Source organism: Amaranthus tricolor, chromosome 8, assembly GCF_026212465.1.
Source record: "Amaranthus tricolor cultivar Red isolate AtriRed21 chromosome 8, ASM2621246v1, whole genome shotgun sequence".
Taxonomy (NCBI): domain Eukaryota; kingdom Viridiplantae; phylum Streptophyta; class Magnoliopsida; order Caryophyllales; family Amaranthaceae; genus Amaranthus; species Amaranthus tricolor.
In genome coordinates, this window is record NC_080054.1 from 17618942 (window position 1) to 17645552 (window position 26611).

Sequence of the window (26611 nt, forward strand, 5' to 3'; positions counted from 1 at the left end):
AAAATTACATGAGAATTTTTTTAGAAAAGTATACCTTTTTTTAAAAAAAGGAGGTTAAAACTCATGGTAATTACATTGGACATATGGTACTACCGTACTAGTATAAATACGTGGGAAAAAGGTTACTCAAGAAGAACAATGGATTAGCAATAGTAGTTAAGCTGAGGCTATCACATATGAAAAAGAATAAGACGTTGCAGCCTTAATTATCCCCACCATTAAACACTTTCAAATGCTTATTAGTGTGGTAATTATACCGTCATTACTCATTACTTAATTAATCCACTCCTTTGACCACTTGACATCCACTTAGACTAGACTCTAGAGGTTTCGATTCGATTATTGGATTGAATTTTATGTCGTATATTGTAGAATATGACATGTCTTAATATATTCACGATTTGCTCAATAAACCTAGGTGACTCGCAATCTGCTATGCACTCCAATCACGACAGCCCCCCTCCCATGCTTTCCTTTGGTCCTAAGTTGTGCTAGGCAGTTAGGGAGGTTGTCTAGCGTATAGTTGCAGGGGTGGTGGTTCGTAAGGGGATGCACAATGGTAGTTTGTGACGACTACCAATAAGGTGGTAATAGTTGTACACTTATGATTGTTTAATTTTTATATGGAAATTAATATTGTTCGGTAAAAACAGTGATTATAGTAGTTGTTAAAATCTATTTTATTGAGAAAAATATTTAGAAAAAGCTAAGACTTAACTTTTGATTTGGATTCTCATCCTGCCATAAATAACATTTTGAAAATAGCTACTTAGTTAAATAACTGCTTTTCAAACATTGATCTTTTTAGAGGCACTAACAATTCCATAAACAAATACCCCAAATATGTTTAATAAAATCTTCTAAAATAATCATTAATTACATATGTTGTATTCAATTTTAAATAAATAAGAAACAAACATGATATACTTTCCCATTTCAAAGTACTTGCTACATTGCAAATATAACATTATTCATTAATCTCCATAATTTACGATTAATATAAACTATAAGTTAAAACATAATTAAGTAAGACTTTATTTGATTTGTCTCAATGTGTAAAGATTATTAATATAAATTTTTATAATTTTTCATTATACATAATTAGATATATTAAAAATTCAATTAGTTATCAAACTGCATGAAATATTCGATATAACTAAATACTATTACTAGATTATATGTAAGTCTAAAATGACAAGTGTTCCAAAGTATACAATCAATGAGTATACATAAATCAGATCCATCAATTCTATCACGTAAAAAATAAATGTTTCCAAAATCAAACAATTCACACACAACACAAACACAATAAAAAGAAAATCGACACTTTACCCGCCCAACCAACTCTAATATCCCATCATTATCCTCACTTTTTCTCCATATTTATTTTCTCACACCTCCATTTCTACTTACGTACCTCCATTCTCTCTTCGTCAATGGTCTCTCCTCTCTTTACATTTCATATTTCTCATTGAATTTTCAAATTTTCTATTGAAATTTTTCACAATTTTCCTCAATTTTAAACCTAATGTCGGTGCATGAACTTTAATCTTACATGTAATCGTTTGGATCTTGGATCGGATCTATATTATTCAACAGTTTTTTTAATTTCGAAGCTTGCTTAACTGATCACACACACTTTAATTTTGATTTTTATATATTAATATTTCTGCTGAATTTTCGGGATTTATTAGTGTATAATGATATTAATTGTTACTTACAGGTGTCTCCGATATTATTGCCGCCAATTTGTCCCCGCCATTAAAGACGAATCTACGAAATATATTGAGTTTGTAATTTGGAGGAGGAGAGAGAAAATTTGAGGATGATTTTGTTTGCGTTTGCGTAGTGAAGGAATTCTCATAATGGGCCAAAAATTTGACGGTCCCAAGGTATGATTTATATTTCTATTTTCTTATTTTGTTCTTTTGGTTTTATTTGTTTGTCTTCTATTCACCAGTCAAACATGTCATGGTTTTCTTAGTTGATGATTAGTGGAATTTTAAAGTTATTCATGTTGTTTTTATTTTGACAAATTATGATTAATCATGTGTTAACAGTATATGATTATCAGATCACTTTCAAGGATTATTACAATTTACATGAACCCAAAAGGTCTAAACCATATTTGCTTAGATTACACGTTTGTGGTGGGATCCTCGGAACGTTACTCTATGGTACATTTTGTGCGGTGCACTGCCCTTTACATGAATGTGCCATTTACCTCTACATGTGCCGAATTATTTCGGCAAAAGGCACGGCAATGTGGTCTTGGCCTACCTAGATATGACCCGGTCATTTGATATAAATCTTATTGATATTAAATTGAAAATACAAAAATTTTAAATGATAGTAGATTTAGTTTAATTAGTGTTCGGACTACTTTATGATATTATCTTAGATTTGGCCTCCAATAAAGCCAAAAGGTATTACTCCCTTTGTCTATGGCTTTTGCCTCACATGTAATCTTTGAGAATTATGAAAAAGAGAGAAGTGGATAAAAAATTTGTGATTTATATATGTCCGAATGAAATGACAAAATAAGATAAATATGTTGATGAGAATTTTAAAAATAGCATTAGTCATTAAAAAAATATAGTGGGACTTACTAAATTAAAAAATGCAAAAGAAATGATGGGACAGAGGGAGTTTATGAGAACTTTTGGTATACAGTCTCAGCCTCACGTCCATGTGATAGGTCACCAGATCATATATTATCTAATGTAATACTTCATAATCTTGAGAGGGGTAGTTGATAAGGACGCGCCGTTCAGGGAATTTTATTATAACAAATTAGTATGAAAATTTTGCAGAATCTTGGGACATAATTATAATAATAGTGAGGGAACTAGAAATCTTTGTTTAATTATTAGTTTAAGCTATAGTTAGCATTTGTTTTTTTGTCTAAACAGATAACGGAGGGTGTAAAAAGGAAGTTGGCCCATGTGTTGTTCTTGTAGACAGCAACTAATCCAACAACCATATGCTATTTTTTTATAGGTTTGTGTGGGAACAAAGCAGAAGGAAGTTGTTATGTCTTGTGATGGGTGATAATTGAGGTCTTACTTGGACTAATACTGTTCAATGTTCATGCATTTATGTATTTAAGGTCATAGTCTTGAGTCTAGGAGTTTTTCAAAATTTGGTTTTAGATTTGAGGGAGGTGTGAAAATGGGGGGTAGTGGCGATGGGGAGGAGACATTGCAAGGGTTAAGCTGCCGTAAGGAGGAGAGGATTTTGGTGTCTGTTCGTTTGCGGCCTTTGAATGAGAAGGAAGCTTCAAGGAAGGAGGCAATTGACTGGGAATGCATCAATGATACTACTATCATATACAAAAACAATTCGTCTCCAGAGCGATCCCTTTATCCGAATACCTTCACATTTGGTAAGAAATTGATTCTGTTTGTTAATCTGTATCATGGTTATTTGTGGTTATTATGTTGCATAATCATGTTTAATCATGTATTATATCTTAAATGCATCTTGTAAAGTTTTTTGTCTTTGAGTATTTGACACTTCTTTTTTTGGTAACATTTACTGTTTTTCTTGTATGCATTCAAGTAAAGGAATTTCTTGCCCTTAGTACTATCCCACTATATAGAAATAGAACAGAAATAAGTTCCAGTACATGAACAATTGTAAAATTTTGCTTTGTAATGAGTATGCAACTAACGTTTATGATGAGAACTTTGAGGATTTTGGAGATGAATATTGTTATAATTTTGCTCATACAGAGAGGTAGCCTGTGTAAAGCTATTATTATTGCACACATTTATACTAATTTTACTTTGTAGCAGTGAGAGACGATATCTGGACTTGGTTAAAGACACACTACCATCTAACTTATCTTCCTTGTTCTGGCTGTTTCATCTAGACAGGGTGTTTAGATACGATTGCTCCACAAGGCAGGTGTATGAGGAAGGAGCCAAAGCAGTTGTTCTTTCGGCTGTCTCTGGCATCAACTGTGAGCACATTATCTTAGTGCATTGTCAACTTCTTTCCTTGCAAGTTGTGAAGCTTGATGATCATGTTTAGAAAACCTGTTGCAGCGAGTGTTTTTGCATATGGGCAAACAAGCAGTGGGAAAACATTTACTATGTCTGGAATAACCGAGTATACTATGGAGGACATATTTGACTACATACGTAAGGTGAGAACAGTGTTTTATTCAATTGTTGTACACATTTTCTTACTCAACTCCCTCCACTAATCGATGCTTTGTATCCTTATAGCACAAGGAAAGGGATTTCCAGTTAAAGTTCTCTGCTATGGAGATCTACAATGAATCAGTGAGAGACCTCCTAACAGAAGATCAAAGTCCCCTTCGTCTTTTGGATGACCCAGAGGTGTTTTCCCTTCTCATGAGACTAGATAATGTTTATACATCACTAGAAAAAAGTTTCAGTAGGTGAAAGTATGTGATTTTTCTTGTTCAAGTGTAATCAATATTCGACGTCCTTCTTAACAGAGAGGCACAGTGGTAGAGAAACTTACCGAGGAAACTCTGCGTGACTGGGACCATTTTAAGGAACTCCTAGCTATTTGTGAAGGTAAACACAGCTTATGTCCTAAAACCTTTTTTTTCTAATTGAATTATAGTAATTACATGGACACCTTTTACTATTGCAGCTCAAAGGCAGATAGGGGAGACTTTTCTCAACGAAGCAAGCTCACGGTCCCACCAAATTCTCAGATTGGTAGGTTTTCATGATACTATGTGGGAAATGATTCAATGATACACAAATAGTTATTAACTTCTCATTCATGCAAAAAGAGTGAAGGTTATTGAACAGGTAATAGAAATGTAAAGATAATTGCACTTGACCAGTCATTCTTGGCTTTTGCAGACAATTGAAAGTTCAACTCGTGAATTTATAGGAAAGAATAATTGTAGCACCCTTACTGCTACTTTGGTAAGCTTTCATATATATTGAGCCTGTAAATCAATGGTTTAGATAGCTTTTATGCAGGTAATCTAAGTTGCTCTTTTGCTGTTCATGTAGAATTTTGTTGATCTTGCTGGAAGTGAGCGTGCTTCACAAGCGTTATCTGCTGGATCAAGGTTAAAGGAAGGATCACACATAAATCGAAGTTTGTTAACATTAGGAACAGTTATTCGCAAACTGAGGTGACTTACTCTCCTTCTGTTGCCTGTGATTAAATAAAAGAACATGTGCTTCATGATGACTATTCCAACACTTGGTTCTCTTTCATGTAATCATTTATAACATTATCTCCTACCTCATAGGAGTGTTTGTGGATATGGTTTGTGTCAGTTTTAAAGAATAATAAAACGGAATGCATGACAGACACTTGCTAGAGAAAAGTGAAAAGAATGGAAAGGGGTAAAGACCAAGGATACTATAAAGTAGTATTTACTATTTACGAAATTTAAGCTGATCAGATGACTCATTTAATTAGCCAAATAGAATTTATGTAACTCAAATTACTAGTATTTTTTAGCTGACAAGTGACAACACTCTTCATATTACTTTGTGTGAGTGAGTCACTAAGTCTACCTAAAGTGACAATTCCAATCCTAATGGACAGTCTTTCCAATTTTTGTCTCTCCTTTATGGCGGCATTATATTTTCCCTGTTACAAGTCGAACCAATATGCTTTTTGTTGGCCTGTCTTAGATTGTTTTGTCAGTTGATAATATCATTCTTTGTTGATTGTGTGGTGTACGGCAATTTCAACACTGTCTTTTTTGCTGGCCTAATTTTCATAAACAATATGGGCTTCAGTTGATATGTAATTGTGAATCTGACACTGGTTTATTCTTTACATACAGCAAGGGGCAAACTGGCCATATCCCCTACCGAGATTCAAAGCTCACACGCATATTACAAGCTTCCCTGGGAGGCAATGCTAGGACAGCAGTCATATGTACTATGAGTCCTGCACGCATTTATGTTGAACAGTCTAGAAACACTCTCCTTTTTGCAAGTTGTGCTAAAGAAGTTACAACTAATGCTCGTGTGAATGTTGTCATGTCCGACAAAGCCTTGGTGAAGCACTTGCAAAGAGAATTGGCAAGGCTTGAGAGTGAGTTGAGTAGTGCAAGTCCCACAAGCGGTTCTCTTGATGTTGACCTGTTGAGAGAAAAGGATTTTAAAATAGAGGAGGTAATATTGGTATTTAAAAACCGCATAATAAGATTCTTGTGCTATCATGGTTCTGCGAACAATATTCCTAGCATTTTAGCACGTTTGATGCCTAAATCATGTCATTTCCTATTTCAATCAACTCAATTTTTGTAATTTTTCTTCTGGGAAATTTCTTAGCATTCTTTTAACCTGCACTTTTTGTGAAAAATTTGCTATGAATAGGCAAGAGATTTCATAACTTCATTTCTACTGAGCAGATATAATCTGTTCTTGTGCTTGGTTGCATTGGAGAAGAATATGTATCATTCACCTTAGTCTATCTGATAAGAACTTTTCTGAAATCTGAAATTTTCATTATTCTTACTGTTAATGTTTATAATATATGACATTACTGATGATGAATGAATGTACAATGAACTTTTTCTTTATAAAATTGATTTGATACTTATCATAACAATGCCAAAGCCTTATATTAGATAAAGAAAAGGTGATACCAACAAATCCCAAGGTTTGAATCGCCTTAATTTGGCAAGTTATGGAAATATGATAGCAAGTATATATAAGATAGACAAGGACCCTTTTTCAAGTACGCTAACAGTTTAATTGAGGTTTAGAAATCAGAGTGGTTAAAACTGTTGTTATCTCGCTTTCTGACTTGTACTTTAAATTTAGAGGTCATTTACTCATTTTAGATAGCAGCCGTGTCTTTTGAAATACTGAAACTCACACAATATAGAAGCTGACATGAATGGAAGATCTGAATTGAAATTTGTTTGCTAAATGAGGCGTATTTACTTTAAGTCTGTATATTTGCCTATTCTCATTGAGAGAGATTTACACTGTTTAGTACTCTATCGTCATTGTTTAATAGTAATTTCATCTTATCTTCAATGACTGATTCTACATTTCTTTTCTTTGTAAAGTTGGAAAGACGGGTCAAAGAGTTGACTGCGCAACTGGACCATGCAGTGTCCGAAATTCATAACTTGCAGCAGGGATCTGGAGAACGAAGATCTGTTGAATGGGTATATAATGTTCATGCGCTAAAAAGATATCACTAAAAAATTATAAATTCTTCCTTACAATTTCTTTAATTACATGCAGGAAGAACATTCTTCTTATCCTCGATTGCATGTTCGTCAAGCTTCTGAATGTTCCTCAGATGAAGCCTCTCTAGTGAATCATCACTCCTTCGATGCTCATTCTCCATCATTTGGAAACTCCGAGTCTCCAGATAGACACAGTAGACTCAGTTATGATGAAAACTATTCAACTTCTGACTTCGATGAAAATCTTCCTACTAGTAGCCCGTCCGAGCAGAGGTTCATTGAGAGCCCAAATGAAGCTTCTCTGCTCATGCATATCCAGACTCCAGCTGTAGAAATTGACCATCCTCGAGTTCCTGAAATACACAGAGAACAAAAAGGTGACCTTTCAGAAGCTCATCAACACATTGTATCTCCAGAAACTGGCGTACGAACTAAAAACTCATTTGAAAGTGATCTACATGATTTTCCGGATGAAACTGGGGAGGAAATATCTGATAACTTTGAATTTCGTCTTCAGCAAGTTTCCGATGAGTATAGATCTCAATCCCCTTATGTCGAGTTTGATTCATTCCGTGTTTCTGATGAATTTCAAGAGGAAGCCCTTGGTTCCTGTGAAGCTGAGGCTGTTGAGCAGTATCAAGTTTGTGAAGGACTTACAGAGACAATCTCTCACTATGATGAGTTAGGCCCACAGCAAACTTCAGAGACAGCTAACTTACAGACTCATGAAAGCTTGGAAAAAAACTGCATGGAGGTTCAATGCGCAGAATCTTTTAATCCCCAAAACGACATAGTACTACCTGAGGAGCAAAGTAAGTCATTATTATTAAAGGATATTGAGAATTATAGATGTGCTGATGATGATCAAAAACAAGCCAGTGAGCTGGAGAATGAGAACTCTTCTCTTCATGATTCTGAAGAGCCATCTGGCTGGCAGCTAATAGACTATGAGCCTGAAATTCAGAAAGCCAACAGTGTTGATAGTAGTCCTCAATCAAGCAACATGAGTGCATCTCCATCATTTTCAGAAGAGATGAAGTGTGAGGTCAAACATGAGAGGGGAGATGGAGAATATACTATTGAAGTTGAGGATTCTAACAGGAAGCAAACTACCCTGTGCAATGAAGCTCCTCGAATACCGATTGGAGTTGTGCAGCTTGATGCAACTGAGGTTTCTGAAGTTGAGCTTTCTAACCACTTGGATAATATTGAAAAATATACATCTCTCTCGGCTAGAAAAGATTTTATAAAGGCTAAGTCATTGGATCAACGTCAACTTCAAAAATTTCAGGTAATGAAGCTGAGTTCATGTGTGATTTTTCATTAAGCCACTCTCACCTTTTGTTCTAGATGCTTAACAACTGCCCTCTTGAGCTCAATCTTTATTTTAGTTGTGAAATTATTCTATAATTATTGTAGTACGTGTTCGAGGATAGTGTATCAATTTATTCTTCCAGCTAACTTCCTATGTTCGCATGATCGCATCATTAACGCTTACTATATTCATACCTTATTTGTTTCAGTTTGAGGATATAAATCAGACGGCAAATAACTCTATCAAGAATGTGAAAGATGTTGGCTTAAATCCTCAAGATGATTTGGGTGATAATTCTCTTTCTCTGTCAGATGTTAAGAAATTACAGGAGGAGATAATTGAACTCTGGGATGCCTGCAACATTTCATTGATACATAGAACCTGCTTTTTCCTTCTCTTCATCAAGGATGGCCACGCAGACACCATTTACATGGAAGTAGAACGTAGAAGACTCGCCTACATCAAGGATTCATTTTCGTCAGGAACAGCAGTTATCTTAGATGGTCGCCAGCTTACACCTATTTCGAGGTATGATGTCTAATATTTGATGCTTTTAAATCTAGAATACCTTCTCTTGGGTTCTCTTGTTAATTTTTGAGATTTAATTTGCATTCTACCTATTAGGCTATTACGAACATCACTTACAGAATAAGGAAAACAATAGAAGAAAATAAGCTCTTTTTGAAATATGTCATTCTTAGGAGTGATAGGTTAACAATTTTTGTTGAAGCAGTAAACACGCGCTCCTTAGTGAAAGGAAAATGTTGAGCAAGCTAGTGAAGCGAAGGCTCTCAAAACAAGAGAGGAGGGATATATATGTAAGATGGGGCATCAGTTTGGATACCAAAAAGAGGGGCTCACAACTTGCTCACCACCTTTGGGTCAATGCTCTAGACATGGACCATGTCATGGAAAGTGCCAACATTGTTGCTAGACTAGTTCGGTTCAGTGAGCCGCAAGTTCCAAAGGAGGTATTTGGCCTTAATTTGACGACTACTCAGGGGCGGAGAAAATCGTTTAGTGGAAGCAGAATCCTAGCCATCTCATGTAAGAAACATTTTCCGGAAGTTAATCCTTGAGCTAATATTGTAGCTGATTGTAAATTTGTGGTAAGTAACTCAGATCACAGACATGATCAGTCTCTTGTTAGGCAATTATGAACGCTTGCAAGATTCTCCTTGAGGCATTCGCTAATGCTAGAGAGTCTTTTAGTCCGCCTTTTCGAGTGATCCAAGCGCGAGTGCCATGTTATTTAGTCTCCAACTGAATGGTTTAAGTTTTTATTGCAATAGACCCTTCCTTTCCACAATCTGGGCTCCGTGTATAAATCATGCTGATTCTTTTGGAACATTAACAAGCATAGTGGAAGTGCCTTCTTTTCCCCTTTGTTTTCGATAAATTATAGGCTATTTGAGAACTTGATTAATGTCTAATACCTCTGAAATTAATGAACTTCCTTGTTCAATGCCTCACTCTTGAACATCCCTTATTCATGTTGATTCTTTATGCAGGGCTTTTTTTTTTTTTGGGTAAAATTGATCATATTCTTCTGGCTCTCTCTTTGAAGGAGGTATGGGTATAGATTGTTTGTCATCTTTTCTCATTTAGACCATATTTTCGAGCAAGATTTTTGGTTTGAGGATGATGATGATGATTATTTATGGAAGGACCAATGTTACTACAAAGAAATAGAAGTACAATATTGTGTGGGAAACCCAAAAGGAAACACAAACCATTAATAGAATCTTAAACGAAAGTTTCATATGTTTGGGGTCCTTTATTATTTAAGTAATATTTTATCAATTGTAAATTGATTTTTTTTTTCTTTAAAACACTAATTTATTGGGGACAAAGATTTCCAAACGTTAACCTAGAGCTTCTTGTCACAAGTCAACCTTTTTAAGGCCCAAATATTGAGAAACTAGTCCGAAAAATTAAGTCGGCACGTGACATTCTGGTAACTTAAGGGGAAGGCAATGAGAAAATATTTTTGGTATTAGATGAATGATATGATTTTCATTAAATATAGACTTCCATAGCTTCGTCATCCTTGGTTATTTGTAAAAGATTTGAACTACTTTATAAGTTCATTGAAGTCATTTAATAAACTCAAGGTTAAATACCCATGCGATATGCATAGTGATACGTTTTTTTTTCTTTTTTTTTTTATTTTTTTATTTTTTTTAAAGGTAATAGTATTAATCATATTAAAACTGTACACAGAAAGTTTCGCCCTGCGGGCTTCAAACCCAATAGTGTTAATGCATCTTTTACCTCCATTAAGCCACTTTCTAGGAAGGGTAAAGAGTGGAGGAGCAATCAATTTTTTTTTTCCTTCTAAAATTGAGTATAACTAAGTATTAATTAATTTGAAATTGTATTTATTACGTTTTATGTTTATTTTGTTCAATAAGTTGAGGAGACTTATCAAAAAAATTGTTAATAAACACTCCAGGACATATATTAGCAAGATCATACTTATATTGTTAGATAGATGAGTTAATTGATATCATGTGAGCATTTAAAAGGAAATAGATGTTCTAAATATTAGAGTGAATATAAAAAATGAGTTATGATTTTTTCTTTTACTTTAAAAAAACTATAAATTTTTGTGTGAGATAGTTTCACCATGAGACGTGGCTTATATATGTGTTTCATAACCCAACTAATATAATTATTAGCATATAGCATATAAACTACTAATTTTAAGGTCGTCTTCACCAAAAAAAGTCTCTCATAAGAGTAGCTCTTAGTTTTAACTATCAATTTAGATTTCTTAAAATTTAGATAGGTTTGACAAAATTTAGAATTAATGATGTGCAAATACGAATATATATAAAAGTTTTTTGGATCAAATAGGAGTAACAATTATGCTCTATGAGGTACTTCCTCTGTTCCATTTTAGTTGCTACATTTGCATGGGCACGGGTATTAAGAAAAGTGATTGACTTACACTGTAGCTGATTGTTTACTTTATAGAGTATAGTATTTTATTATTGTTAATTGAAAAAGAAAAAAGAAAAATAGGTTGTTAGGTTACTTTATAGAGTATAATATAGTTTTTATTATAGAATATAGAGTATAGAGTAGGATAAAAATAAGAGTAGGTAGAACTTTAAATAATTGTTTTATTACTAAAAAAGGAAATGTAGCAAGTAATATAAAATTGTCAAAAATAGAAAATATAGCAAGTATTATGGAACGGAGGAAGTATATTGGAGTAAATGTAATTGGTTGAAATAGCAATCCATGTCCGATTCGGGATTATTATTCTAGAAAATAAATACTTCTACTAATAGTAGTACGGTGCATGAATCATGGCATGTTGTTTCTTTTCACTACTATAAAACACTTCAAATGATATGATGTTTATTTGTGAAAGTGACAACAATATTTCAAACACTCATTTGACTTATTTTGTACTTGTGTTGTTGGATTATACTTCAACTTCATCAATACTATCAAATTATTACACTACTTCATCTATAAATGAGATTAAAAGAAAACTCAATTATTATTATAGAGTGTACAATTTTATCTTTGGTTGGTTGAGATAATTAAGATATAAAATTTAAATTGTGTATATAATATTAATTAGAAAAGGAGAGAAGAAAAATATATGAATGATGATTAAAGAAAATGGTACATGCATTTTCTCAAAAAAGAAGGTAGAAAATCATTGAAAACATCCATAATTGAGAAGGACAAAAGTGGTGTGGTTAAGATAAGATGTTTTAAAATATGCAACTATCATTGAGAAAATTCAAGGGTGTTTATGGAATTTTTAGCTTTTGGAAACGGATTAGAGCAAGTGAATTCATTTCACTTTGTTTGGTATAAGATTTTGAAAACACAATTTATTACCGAGGTGTGTGTATTTCAATTCGTTATTTTGTTACTTTTCAAAATCACTGAAAACAAATTTTATTTTCATACTACTCAAGTCAGCTCTAAAATAAGTAGAGGCTCTACTTCAATTGTTTCTTCATATCTTCCTTTACCCAAACTTCTTCATTTGTTCCTTCTCAATACCAGGGTCGGATCCATGAAAAAAAGTGATGTTAAAGTTTATTTTATGTAAAACGCAATTTATGGATTTTGAACCCTAGTCATACATATGGAAGACAATATACTATCAACTCATCTAAAACATATTTACATATATAATTTGATTTTATTTAGTTTTTTAGGGATGTGAGTTGATCTCAGTGGCTACACATTAAATCCGCCCATACTTTTCGCATCTTTAATTTTACTTTTGTTTCATCTCACAACAATGTAACTGCAAAGATCAAAGCATTGTTTTTTCCCAAAATCATCGGCCTTTAATGGTGGATTTGCTTAATTAACCTCAAAATTTTATTTTGCAACTCATTGACTATCATTTTGGAATTTGGTTTTTCCTTCACGCAGTTAAACCAAAAGGCAAAAAGATAATTTTGTCAAATCTACTCACTTGTGTCTAGCATGTGTAAACCATGCTAGGTTTTGTAAATTTTATTAAATTTATTCATTAATTTTTTGTTGTTTTCATCTCTTTACATCTCTTGTTCTTATAGACGACTATATCATTATGACAAAAACACTTTACGTACCTTCATCTATTTTTGTTTGTTTTTTTCCAATTACAATTTCACTTTTTATACCAAACACCCTTTAATGTGTTGTACGAAAAATCAGAATCCTAAAGTCCTTATTCGGAATTTTGATCTAATATCTTACAAAATTAAGACAATTATTCCGTTAGCGCTAAAAATAAATAAAAAGATATTACCAATTCACCACGTTTGAAGCAATGTGAAATGTAGCGGCTTTGCGATTATCTCCATATGCCAAGGAGCCCAATATGTATGCTATATTTGTTGGAAAGAAGGGTATTTTTTAGGAGAAAGTTAGTTATTATTTTTGAATTAATCTTTTTTCAGTTCCTTGATCTTAGGTTTTTCTGTTTTCTTGATATATTTAATATAGGGGCTCACATTGTAATGAAGCCATGAGTTTTGGAGATGTTGTGGACGGGAAAACTGTAGGGGTTAGAGGGCTGGGTTAGTGCTAGGTTTATTTGTTTGAGAGAGAGGTTGTTAGTCGAGAGACTTGTCATTGCAATCTAACTCTTCTTGCAATAAGGCCTTTATAATGACCAGATTTGCACAAGTAAAAAGGGGTTAAGAGTACTTGCTCTGATGCCTAAATTAGTGAATGTATGAATTAAAGACCTAACAAGCTTAATCCCAAGTACACTATACCGTGAGACCTTAATAAATGCTTCTCGTCTCACAAGAATAAATGATATCCCAAATGTCAATGGTTGAGAGCAACAAGTTCACGTAAATGCTGACGAAGAATAGTTTATTCTCTAGAATGAAAGTTAGCTACCTTGAAGGTTATGAATGGAAGAGTATTTTATGCTTCATAGTTGACTTAGAGTTTAGATACCTGATGGAACTCAGGAATATCTCTTTTGACTTTAAATTCTAACCGTTATCATTCTTTATGTAGTCCCTCTTACCTTTTCGCGTAGAGCCAGCCACACCTTTAGGTGCGTACCTTCTCATTTGTTGCTCAGAAGAGCATTATATACAAATAACTTTTACTCCTGTTGGGGAAACTCTATGCTTTATTAGATAAAGTACTTATCAATGATACCATCTAAAGTTGACGAAGTATTGTAGCAGTCTTATTTTCTTACCACTTTTCATTTTATATTTTATCTTGTGGAATATCAATATTCGGTAAGATTTTTCCTTTAGTAATAAACTAATAATACAGACACATAATTTACAATTTTAAGATAAATTGTTTTAAAATTTTCACCTAATAACTAAGGTCTTAATTTCATGAGCGATTTTTGAATCCGCAATAATACAAATTTGAAATTACAGGATCAAAGTAAATAAACACGTGCATCATAACAAATCTAGAGAGATTTAAATTAACAAAAATTTTAGTGGGGCCCATGTTTAGACCTTTCTGAACTAAGTACTGTCTTATTGTCTCATCAATAATTGATTTAAGCGGTGAAGACGGACTTGCGATTCATTCATGTATGTTGCTTTTGAAATTAGATGATTATAAGATAAGATTATCAAATTTATTTTTAAATCTAATTAAGAAGTGAAAATGGAGAAATTAAAGTTTTCTATGCTTGTATTTAAGAATAAGTATTTTTTTACTTACATCTAAATACATTTTTATTCGATTAATATGTTTATCGTATTGATAATATCAAGAGAACTAAAAATGAGTATAAAGCTTTGATAAAATAATAAAGAGTATAAAAGTAGATAATTAGAGTGCAAGTAAAAAATGGAGGAAGTATTTAATTTTAAATTGTTGATTTTAATTATAAAATAAGAATGAAAATTTTGAAAATAATAAGGTTTAAGAAGTCATTTTCAAATTCTCAATTTTAACTATTTTTAAAAATAATTATGAAATTGACTCAAATCCAAATAAGAACTTTTTGTGGTTTGTCAAACCCTAAATTTGAGACGAATTTTGAATTTCTTAATGAAATTATCATTCCAAAACATAGCATAAGCATTTCAAAATAGTCTACGTTTGACTCTAGCCTAAACTTCAAGTTTAAGGGGTATTTGACAATAACTTTTGATTTTTGGTTTATTTGTTGGTCAACCAGCAAAAAAAAGTGTTTGGTAAATGAATTTTAAGCTAGCTAAAAAACTAGCTTTTAAGCGAAAACCAAAAGAACTAGAAAAAATTAATATTAATAATCCAACCTTTCACCCAATCACCTTTAGATAATTTTTTTATAACCAACCTTTACCTTTAATTTGCTATTAGCATACCCCTTTATTTTATAATAATCCAACATCTACCTTTAGTTTGCTATCAGCATACCCTATTAGTATGCTGACAGCAAACTAAAGGCAAAGATTGGATTATTAAAAAATAATTTAAAAGTTGAAACTATTCACAACAGATGGATGAAAGGTTTGATTATTAATTTTAATTTTTCCAAACTAGTTAAAGTAGCTTTTTTTTACTGGCTTTTGGTTTTTAGTCTTTTTTTCTTCAATAAATAGCTAACAACTAACAAATAACTTTTACCAAACATCTTCTTAACAACAGGCCTACATAACTAGCTTAAACAACTGGCTTATTAATCAATATTTTCAACTAATGAATTTCATCCAACAACTTCAGTTAATAGCAAAAGCCTCTTGTCCTTCTAATAGTAATTATGTCAACCCTTTTCAATAAGGCCAAAATCTATTTTGATACTTTGAGATTTATAGATTTGGTCATTTGGATTTGGATTTAGTAGGATACTTAAGTTTTAGAGGGTATTATATATGAAATCATATTCAAAAGAATAATAATGTAATTAACCATATAAGATGGATAAAATAGCATATGACTGAGTGTAGATAGTATGAAAAATGAAAATATCTAACATATGACTAAATTGGAACAAAAAATATATTTGTTTTATATCTCATATTTGTCCGTTCCTATTTGTTGTTTTTATAAGAAATGCTTACCATAATTAAGAAACGGTATTGAATTTTTTAAATGGTGAAAATATTATTTTATTGAATATTTATAAAGTCAATTAAAAAGTGGGGATTATAATCACTAAAATACATAGTTTATAAAATCGATTTGGTAGAAAAAAAAAAAAAGAGAATTATAAACATTAAAAAAATATTAAAATAAAGTTAGTGAAAAACATATATTAATCATATGCATTATGAAAAGATTAAAATAAAGTTAATAAATAATAAGCTAATAACATAAGTTTTAAAAAATATTAAAAATTAAGATTACTAAGACTAATAATATCCAAAAATGCATTATAAATATAAAAATTCTCTAAATGAAACAACAAATAAAATTGTTTGAAACAGCAAATAAGAACATTAAAGTAGCACTAGTGGAATACTTCATGACTAAAGTTATATAACGTACATATTACCTCCATAGTCTAAACATTAATTTCCAAAATTTAAAAGAGAATTTATTTTAGAATTATGACATACTTCATGATCTTAAAAATAAAAAATTTTAATGAATATTAATATTAATTTTTAACTATACCATTTAAAACTACATTAATGAGAATTTTATGTCGAAATCACATTCATCATCTTCATCATATTCAGTGTATCTCACTTAGGTTTGGAGAAGAAAGAATGACGGCAACTTATATACCCATAGAAGAGGGTGCAGTCAAGGAGTTTATTAGCTCAAAAAAGATCTTTAAAGAGAAAAAAACCTACAACTTATAAATAGAATAAATAAAATACATACAAATAAAAAAATAAAAATAAAATTAAAAAAGAAGATAAATAACGATAATTAAAGAGAATGAATTAATTACGGTGTTATATGGAGTACTCAGCACATTCATTAGCTCTTTGTAATAACACCAAAATCAATTCTTGACTTTCCTGCCAAGTGGGAAGTTCAAATTGACAACAAAACCCCAAATACAAAAAGAAAAGAAAAAAGAAAAAGCATAGTCTCATTTTTGTTAGTAGACCGCATAGCCACACTTGTTGACTCCTCCCATCTTTCCCTCTTTCTTTAGTTCTTTAAACCCCATTTTTCCTTTATTTTTCTAATTACTTCCTTGGTTTCATGTTAAATACACTAAATTAATTTTTGCACTATTTATTATTCTATGGTGAATTACATAGTTCGGTTATTATATAAAAGAAAACTTAGTCATGTGAGATCTTGTTTTATTCATTTCGTCGTATATTTTCATAATATTAAATTTTTACAATTTTTAGTTATGTATAATTTCAGATAAAAACAATCCAACAAACGAATTGGATTGCGCAAAAATGTGTTTAGTGTAAGGATTTTGAAACGGAAGAAGTATTTGTTTACCACATAGGGTGAATAGCTTATTTGTTAGTAGATACTTTATCACCAGATTAATTAAGTTTTATTCTGTTCGAAGATTGAGATGTAACTTTTAAATTTTGGCTTTTGAGTGTGATATTTAAGATGAGATTAAATTGATTTTTTAGTATATGCTTGACAACTTAATTTTGATTTTTGTAAATTGTATGTGAGGTATTTTAGTTCAAGTTGGGTCATACTCCATTTTAATTAATTGGATTAATTTGGGATAATTCTATTTAAAAATTGGCTTTTCGATTAATTTTTGGATTTTATCATTTTAGTTGGTAAAACAACAAAAAAAATATTTAATAAAAATTTATAAATCCAAAATAACAAAACTGTAAATCAGATTTGCATCTTCTAAAAAATTTAAAGAGACAATAAATTACATTTTTCGCAAGTTCACAGTAAAATATACTTGCTCAGTTTTCTAATGTTCTTCCCGTTTAGAATATTTTATTTTGGAGGAAGGAATATAATTAAGATTTTTAAGATACATATAGATGATAAAATATATCAATGTGAAATCTCGTTAGATTCGTCTTAATATATACTTTTTTTTATTTATTTAGAGACATTAAGACTTAAAATTTATTTTAAAAACTGTGAAAAAATAAATAAGGAAGAAAAAAAAATAGAGTACTTCACTCCACCTTCCATCTTTCCTTTTTATTATTCTTTTTCAAACTCAAATTTCTTTAACATTTTACTTAATTATTATTTTATGTATCCATTCTCTTTTATTCTCCTAATAAAAAAAAGTGAAACCTTCATCACTCTCTCACTACCTGAAACATCTTCACTTCCCTTACTACTCAGAGTGCGCAGAGTACCACAACGACCATGGCTTCCCCTTCTGCTAACCTACACTCCTCCCTACATTAAAACATAAAAACCCACCAATATTTTCTCTGTCCTCCACTTTTACTCCATGGCTAAACCTTTCAAGCTCACATTACTCCTCCTCCTCCTCCTCATCCTCTCCATAATATCCTCCACCACCTCCCAAAACGCCACCGTTTCAGTCGAAATCGACGCTCTCACCTCCATTAAACTCAACCTCATCGACCCAACCGGAGCTCTTTCCGGGTGGGATCCGTCGACCCGATCCGCCCCATGTGACTGGCGGGGTGTAACTTGCTCCACCACCTTTAACGTCATTGAACTCCGTCTCCCTTCTCTCCATCTTTCCGGCACTCTCTCCCCTAAAATCTCTAACCTCCGTTACCTCCGCCGTTTATCCCTCCGTCACAACTCCATTTCTGGCCCGCTCCCTTCTTCCCTCTCTTCTCTCTCTCACCTTCAGCTCATTTTCCTCCAATCAAATTCATTCTACTCTTCTCTCCCACTTTCTCTCTCCTCACTTCATTCTCTCTCTACTCTCATCCTTTCTAACAACTCCTTTTCGGGCCCACTTCCTTCTCTTCCTCCCAATCTTCAATACCTTGATTTAGCCGCTAACTCATTTTCCGGTGAAATACCCAGAAATTTCTCTTCAAACTCTCCTTTTTTAGAACTTATTAACTTATCTTATAATCAACTTCAAGGAACGATTCCTGTTTCTATTTGTGATTTACAAGAGTTGAAGTTTTTATCTCTGGATTTCAATTTGCTTTCTGGTACTATTCCTGCTGCTCTTTCTAATTGTTCTTCACTTGTTCAATTTACTGCTGATGGTAACTTTCTTGCTGGGGTTTTGCCATCTGGTATTCCGGATTTACCAAGAATTGAGATGATTTCTTTGAGTCATAATAACCTTTCAGGGATTATCCCTTCGAGTGTTTTTTGTAATGTTTCTGGGTTTTCTTCATTTAGTTTGAAGGTTGTAAAGTTAGGTTTTAATAAGTTTACAGGAATCAGAGAATTCGAAAGTGGGTGTTCGAGTTCTTTGAGGGAATTGGATCTTCAAGGGAATTTAATTCAAGGGTTTTTGCCTGTTTGGTTCGGGGATTTAAGTAGTACATTGGTCAATTTGGATTTATCTGGAAATTTTTTCAATGGGTTGATTCCTAAAGAGTTTGGTAATCTTATTAAGCTTGAAGAACTAAGATTAAGTAATAATACTCTAAGTGGGAATGTGCCTGTTGAGTTCACAAAATGTAGTCATTTAAGGGTTCTTGATTTGGGTGGGAATCAATTTTCTGAGGAATTACCTGGTTTTTTAGGTGAAATGTTAGGGTTAAAGACTCTATCATTGGCTAGGAATCAGTTTTCGGGGATGATCCCGTCGAGTTTTAGGAACCTTTCAGGACTTGAGAGTCTTGATGTTAGTGATAATAGGTTAACTGGTGAATTGCCAATGGAGTTAGTTAAGTTGACCAATTTGACTGCATTGAGCATTGGTGGGAATCGATTTTCCGGGGAGATTCCGGCTAGTATTGGAGATTTAAGGCAGATTTCTGTTCTTAATTTGAGTAATAATGAGTTAAGTGGTAAAATCCCTGATGGTGTTGGTAATCTTTTTAAGCTTAAGGTTTTGGATTTAAGTAAACAGAATTTATCAGGAGAATTGCCTTCTGAGTTAACAAGTTTGCCTAATCTACAAGTTGTTGCATTGCAAGAGAATAAGTTTAGTGGGGATGTTCCTGAGGGTTTTAGTAGCTTGCTGGGGTTAACCTATTTGAATTTAAGCTCCAATAACTTCTCCGGTAGTGTACCTTCGACATTTGGTTACTTGAAGTCTCTTATGGCTCTTTCTTTTTCCCATAATGATATTTCCGGGTCCATCCCACCCGAGCTTGGAAATTGCTCGAATCTGCAAGTTCTTGAACTCGGATCTAACTCTCTTAATGGTGATATTCCTGATGAGGTCGTTCGCCTTTCGCGTTTAGTTAAGCTAGATTTAAGTGACAATAGTTTATCCGGTGGAATTCCCGAACAAATTTCGAGTTGTTTGGCTCTTGAGTCTTTGTTGCTTAATAGGAATAACCTCTCTGGGGTCATACCAGTTTCGCTGTCGGAATTGAACAAGTTACATACACTTGATCTCTCTGACAATAATTTGACTGGTTCGATACCAGATAATCTCACTGCCATCCCTGCATTGACATACTTCAATATATCTGGGAACAACTTGCAAGGGGCAATCCCGAGTGCGCTTGGTGCAAGGTTTAGTGACCCATCGGCGTATGCTGATAATCAGAAGCTTTGTGGGCAGCCTTTGGATAAGAAATGTGCCTTAGATAAGGCTGCTAAGAGGAGATTGATTTGGTTATTAGTTTTGATTATTGGTGGAACTTGTTTACTTGCATTGTGTTGTTGCTTCTATTTGTTTAGTCTCTTAAGGTGGCGTAAGAGACTAAGAGAGGGCGCAACGAAGGAGAAGAAGCGTAGCCCTGCACGGACTAGCTCTGTCACTGGAACCGGAAGCACAGGCCGAGGCAGCAGTGACAGCAGTGGAGGCCCTAAACTTGTTATGTTCAATAACAAGATCACTCTCGCGGAGACTATGGAAGCGACAAGAAATTTCGACGAGGAAAATGTTTTGAGCAGGACGAAATATGGTCTGCTTTTCAAAGCTAGTTACAATGATGGAATGGTTCTGTCTATCAGGCGACTGCCAGACGGAACACTCGATGAAAGCTTGTTCAAGAAAGAAGCTGAAGCTCTAGGGAAAGTGAAACACCGGAACCTAACTGTTCTTCGTGGGTACTACGCAGGTCCTCCTGATCTTCGTCTCTTGGTGTATGACTACATGCCTAATGGAAACTTGGCGACCCTTTTGCAAGAAGCTTCTCACCAAGACGGTCATGTCCTCAATTGGCCGATGCGACACCTCATTGCGCTAGGAATTGCTCGAGGGTTAGCATTCCTTCACACGGCACAATTGGTTCATGGGGATGTGAAGCCCCAAAACATCCTTTTTGATGCTGATTTTGAGGCACATTTATCAGATTTCGGGCTTGAAAAACTCGTTATCGCATTGGCAACCCTAGTTGATCCTTCGGGTTCCACTACTTCAGTCGGAACACTAGGCTATGTTTCTCCGGAAGCATCCCTTACAGGAGAAGTAACCAAAGAGTCAGATGTCTACAGTTTTGGGATCGTGTTGCTTGAACTCCTAACAGGCAAAAGGCCAATGATGTTCACACAAGATGAAGATATTGTGAAATGGGTTAAAAGACAGCTCCAAAGGGGTCAAATTACCGAGCTTTTAGAACCCGGATTGCTCGAACTCGATCCCGAATCATCAGAATGGGAAGAATTCTTGTTAGGCATAAAAGTTGGATTGCTATGCACAGCACCAGACCCATTAGATAGACCATCCATGGCTGACATTGTTTTCATGCTTGAAGGCTGTCGGGTCGGGCCTGATATACCTTCATCAGCCGACCCGACTTCTCATCATTCTCCTATTTAAATCCATTTCATTAGGCTTAATTGTACTCCCAAGTGTAAACTGTTGCATAATCCAAAATTCTTTCATTCAAATGGATTGTAATTTGTGACAGTAAGATTTTTTTTTTATTTTTTTACTTTTTTGTGAACTTTTCTGTCATTTAGTGTAGTCTAATGATGACTTTCTTGCTATGAAATTTAATTTTGGACTTTTTTTCATACCTTTTGGTGCTTGTTTTATTTGCAATTTGATTTTTATTGATCTCTGAGTAGAAATTGCTCCTACTTTCATAACCCAAGAAATGGGTGGGGTCCATTGGATAAAATTGGAGGGGGTTTTAGTCAACGACAAAGACTCTTATGGCAACTGGAAAATAGTGGGACCTACAACCACCTATTCCCGCCAAATGACAAACAACCTCTGTGGTGTTGTCACGTGGGGAAAAATATAGCCGTTATGTTTTTAGAAAGTGAGAAGACAACTCAATAAACCTAAATAGTCTGACTAAAAACAAAAAAAATAAAAAAGATTTAGTTTCCCATGGGCAACCCTATCAAGTTGGCCTCTCATAAAGTTACTTCTCGAGGTTTGATTTTTTTCACACAATTTATATACTAATTTAATTATTAATTTAATTATTAATATCTTAAATTATATATAATTAAAAATTATAAAAAATTAAATATTAATAATTGTTGCATTGAGATGAATTAAATAAGATCTCAATTGATTATATATTAATTTATATATAAATTAAAAAACTAATCGCAAATTAAGGGTGATTAATAAATAGTGTAATAATTCTAATGGCTAATGTTGCAAGTAAGTTGGAACGGAAAAAGTACAAGTAAAGTATAATCTACTATTTCTTTTATTTTTAAAATTGATTTTAGATAACTTTAGCGTAGTTCAATATATTTGTCGAAGTGTTTATATATTTGAAATCATTCATAACTAAAAATTATTAAAAATGCATATAAAAATATGCAGCGAGACCGCGAAACGAGTAAAATAAGATCTTACATGATTATGTTTTTTTCTTGTAAACTAGCTACAATATGTAAAATACCATAAAATGTCGAAATAGTGCAAAAGTTAATTTGGGATCAACTAAAAAATAAAGTATTATTCTAAACAATTTATAATTTGAATCAATATCTCACAATTAAATTTTGATTTGGTCCAATATAATAAAAAAAACGTATTTTAAAAATTTTAACAAAAAATATTATTTGTGTTTAGCATTAATAGTTGATATAAATAAAATAATAATAAATTTGTACTTGTTAAGTCAAATTAAACCAACTTAAATTTGATTGGACTAATTAATTTGATTATTTATACATCTCAAATAAGTTAAATAGAATAAACTCCAAACAAAAAATAATAGATTAATATTTTTTATGTCTGTACTTTTTTTTTGAAAGGGAAATCTATTAATAATTAATATCAATTATAATTCATGCACCTAAAATAATCTATAGTATTTATTAATTCAATATATATATATAATCCTTAATATCATAATAATATTTTTATAGTAATCCAAAGTTCTATTTATATTCTCAAAATATTCCCATTTGTTTTAGTGAAAGAATACTTCTGAATATCACTCTGTTCAATATTTCTTAGTTAGTTAAGATCATCTCAATATGAAACATATATGGGCTAGCTTAGATTTAATAATGATTTTAAAAAAGTATAACGAGGGTTTTTTAAAGTAAAAATTTAATGAAAGAAACCATTTAATCAAAAAACAAAAAAAGGAAATCGTTTTCCCCAAAAATATATTTTTTTTCTCATTATTATCTAATTCTCGCTCTTGGTTTATCTTTGTGATTTACTCTAAATAAATCATTCTCTGGCTCACTATTTTTCATTCTTTCTTGGTTTATATCTGTGATTAAATTATCAGTACAAATTTATTACTTTGATTACAACAATGACAAACGACCGATCTTCATGTAATGTTTACTTCAAATTTTTTTTTTGTTGATTACATGTTGTTGAATAAAACCATCATTATTAGTTGTTGAATTTTTGAGGTCCAAACGAACGAACATGTTGAACAGGTATAAAATAAATTTTAAAAGCTTTATTCACGAAAAAACGAAAAAAAAAAGATTCAAGCATGTGTAAAAAATAAATAAATGATTGCTATAACTTACCTATTCTAACGCATAACTCGTTATATTCTTCTTTTCCCTTTTGTGAGAGTAATACTTATTGAGCTGCTTGTACAAGTTAACAACATGACAATTTCATATGAGACGAATTATTCTCTTTTATAAAAATATAATAATATATAAGAATTAAATAGAAATTTTCTTAAAATAGAGAATTATAGCTTTTTTTTCTTTTTCTTTGTATTGTTAACGGTTGAAATAGACAAAAAGTTAGTAACTCTTACAACTACTAATTAGTAACGTTTTTTTATAACCTTGCTATAAGTCTTTATTTGAACAGGTGTGTAAATAGTTCTTTAAAAAAATGTATTTTTTCTATTTCATTGAATTTGCTCCTGATAGTGATATTTAGAAACTAAATCAATACGAGAGAGCGTGATTCACTAATTTAACATCTCTTTATCACGAGTGCATTTTTTCATTTTATTTATTTTTTGGTTATCTTCTTAAAAAAAAGAAATTAAAATAAAAAGCTAAATAATATTTTAATTTTTTTTAAGAAATATAATATTTTAAGTTTGTTGCGTGTAATTATTTTTAATAATTTTTTTAAAAATAGGGTAAATTGACTAAATTCTAAATGACGGAGTACTCTACGGCCTACGCTAATATAAAAGTATTAATCCAACATGGAATTGTATTGGTAACTCTTAAACGACACCATTATTCAATGGCAATCAAGCATTGAAGTTAGAGAAAGCAATTAATACAAAGACATTGAGAATTGGACAAATTAATGAAGAATCTGAAACAGTTACCGTTGGTGAGAGATTTTTTCGCTTGGGTGTTTGTAGCCCATGAAGAGAATGTCAATTTTGTATGTTGATAAAATGTGGCTAATAGAACACTAATGTGATAACGAAAGTGATGCGGTTATCATATCGCTTATAAATATCGGTCGAAATCATAATATATTCCTTGATAGGGCCAAAAATGCGTTTTTATTGATTTGTTTATTTTGATAAATTTCACAGCGCGATTGATACGATGCGATGCGGTGCGATGCAGCCTTGATTTTACTCTATGATTTCACATCCCAAATCCCACATCGGTAGCTGAAGGGAAGGCAAGCCTACTACTGTCTTATAAATATACTCATGTATGACTTGAGTATGTGCATCTACTGGTTGTCTAAGTCTAAACTTAGACTAAAGCTTGTCCCACGTATATTAGTTTAAGTAGTAAGTAAAATTAGTATTTTCTAGTATAATTAGTTTTTGAAAAACGAGTTGCATTGAAAGTTTGCATAAAAGATTTGTTGAATAAAAGATTGCCCATAAAAAATTGAAAGTTTGCAACATGATAATATTTACTTAAACTTAAAATTTGTTGGACGAAACAATTAATAATTTTGATATTAGTATTGAATTCTCTGCAAATTACTGTAAATTTTGATTTTAAAAGGTAATAAATATGTATTTGCTCAAAATTTACATTCGATGATTCAAAATATTGTAAATTATTGAATAATCAAATGTGAACCACAACTACAATTGTTGAATAATGTGTTAGTAATACAAATTTCTTTGCATTTGCAACCAACCAAATGTAAAAATGATCGCACTTTCGGTATGAATAAGAAAAATCTAGAAATATGTATTTGTTTGATTCATCAATGATCAATTCATATAAACAAATGGGCCCACGAGGTGATTATGTGATGTGTTGAAGGATACTCATCTTATGCTGTGTGTGCACCTACACACCTTATTATTGTACTGTACCTTTAATTATGGTTGGGTCTATTTTTTGTTTTTGGACTGTACACTTTTCATTCCACTGCTCCACTATGTGTGCAGAAGAATATTCTCATTGTCCTTTGTCCTTTCATTGCTGCTGTCAGTATACTAGCATAGTATTTTTCGTTTTGCCTATGTAAAGGTCATGTGTGACCAATCTTTTCCCTCGGGACTGGAGTTTATGAAATGCACAAGAAACTTCACCTCCAAATTTAGCTCTCAGCTATTTTTCTGTTTATCTTCATGGTATCAGAGTTGTAGGTTATTTCTCTCTGATTTTAGTGCCAAAATCTTTTTGTGCTCTTGACCTTGCTCCTGCTCACTCTTCTCCTATTCTGTTCTCTTTTTTTTTTCTCTCTTTTCCTCTTTCTTTTTCTCTCTTATATGTATCCCTATCTTTTATATTATATGGAGAAAATGAATCATCAAGACCCATTGTATCTTCATGGTTCTGATGGACCAAATACAGTTAGTGTGGATAAAATGACTGAAACACAAAATTACAGAAGTTGGAGGAGGTCAATGGAAACAGCATTGTCATCAAAGAGAAAGCTTGGCTTTGTGAATGGAAATGTGATAAAAGATGAAAATGATAGAGTAAAAGCTGACTTATGGGATACACGTAATGACACAGTCATTGGGTGGATATTGGGGTCTGTCTCAAACTTCATTAGACAAACCATCATGTATATAATGACAACAAAGGAAATTTGGTTGTACATGGAGAAAAGGTATGCAGTGTCAAATGGATCCTTGAAGTATAAACTCAACAAAGAGGTTTATAGCCTGAAGCAAGACAGCAATAGCAACATCAATGAGTATTATACTACCATGAAAGGGATGTGGGAAGAACTGGATTCCCTTGATCAACTCCCTGTTGTGTCTTCTGAAGCAGATGATGTTGTGAAACTTCTTGACATCCTTGAAACACAGAAAGAAGAGAGGAGATTACTCCCTTACCATCTGTAGAGTTTGCTTGCTACACTCGACAGCAAG

At 32.5% G+C, this 26611-nt stretch overlaps 3 protein-coding genes across 5 annotated transcripts; all 3 read left to right on the forward strand.

Moving 5' to 3' along the window:
• Positions 1 to 1222: 1222 nt before the first annotated feature.
• LOC130820322 (kinesin-like protein KIN-7F) lies at positions 1223 to 9944 on the forward strand. 3 transcript variants are annotated; one of them, XM_057685653.1, is made up of 15 exons: positions 1223 to 1439; positions 1724 to 1892; positions 3001 to 3385; positions 3875 to 3964; positions 4050 to 4150; positions 4233 to 4346; positions 4469 to 4550; positions 4630 to 4697; positions 4848 to 4913; positions 5004 to 5128; positions 5795 to 6128; positions 7034 to 7135; positions 7215 to 8450; positions 8683 to 9002; positions 9208 to 9944. In XM_057685653.1, the coding sequence occupies exons 3-15, from the start codon at positions 3172 to 3174 to the stop codon at positions 9551 to 9553; spliced, it is 3198 nt and encodes a 1065-aa protein (XP_057541636.1). In that variant the 5' UTR covers positions 1223 to 1439; positions 1724 to 1892; positions 3001 to 3171; the 3' UTR covers positions 9554 to 9944. The 3 variants fall into 3 exon arrangements, with proteins under 3 accessions (XP_057541636.1, XP_057541638.1, XP_057541637.1); XM_057685655.1 differs by having other exon boundaries at positions 1289 to 1439; positions 2913 to 3385; XM_057685654.1 differs by having other exon boundaries at positions 1439 to 1557.
• Positions 9945 to 18111: 8167 nt separating this feature from the next.
• On the forward strand, positions 18112 to 21908 carry LOC130820323 (probable LRR receptor-like serine/threonine-protein kinase At4g36180). Its single transcript, XM_057685656.1, has one exon. It carries the CDS (start codon positions 18283 to 18285, stop codon positions 21709 to 21711), a length of 3429 nt encoding a protein of 1142 aa, XP_057541639.1. The 5' UTR covers positions 18112 to 18282; the 3' UTR covers positions 21712 to 21908.
• Positions 21909 to 26023: 4115 nt separating this feature from the next.
• Positions 26024 to 26584, forward strand: LOC130821605 (uncharacterized). The gene has a single exon (XM_057687393.1). It carries the CDS (start codon positions 26024 to 26026, stop codon positions 26582 to 26584), a length of 561 nt encoding a protein of 186 aa, XP_057543376.1.
• The last annotated feature ends 27 nt before the right edge of the window (positions 26585 to 26611 follow it).

What these genes read in the sequence shown, in the direction of transcription:
- LOC130821605 (XM_057687393.1), top strand. Translation starts at nt 26,024, where the DNA reads ATGGAGAAAATGAATCATCAAGACCCATTGTATCTTCATGGTTCTGAT.
- LOC130820322 (XM_057685653.1), top strand. Translation starts at nt 3,172, where the DNA reads ATGGGGGGTAGTGGCGATGGGGAGGAGACATTGCAAGGGTTAAGCTGC. An exon ending in GGCTGTCTCTGGCATCAACT is followed by an intron (nt 3,965 to 4,049) that starts GTGAGCACATTA and finishes AACCTGTTGCAG; the next exon opens with CGAGTGTTTTTGCATATGGG. An exon ending in GTCTTTTGGATGACCCAGAG is followed by an intron (nt 4,347 to 4,468) that starts GTGTTTTCCCTT and finishes CCTTCTTAACAG; the next exon opens with AGAGGCACAGTGGTAGAGAA.
- LOC130820323 (XM_057685656.1), top strand. Translation starts at nt 18,283, where the DNA reads ATGGCTAAACCTTTCAAGCTCACATTACTCCTCCTCCTCCTCCTCATC.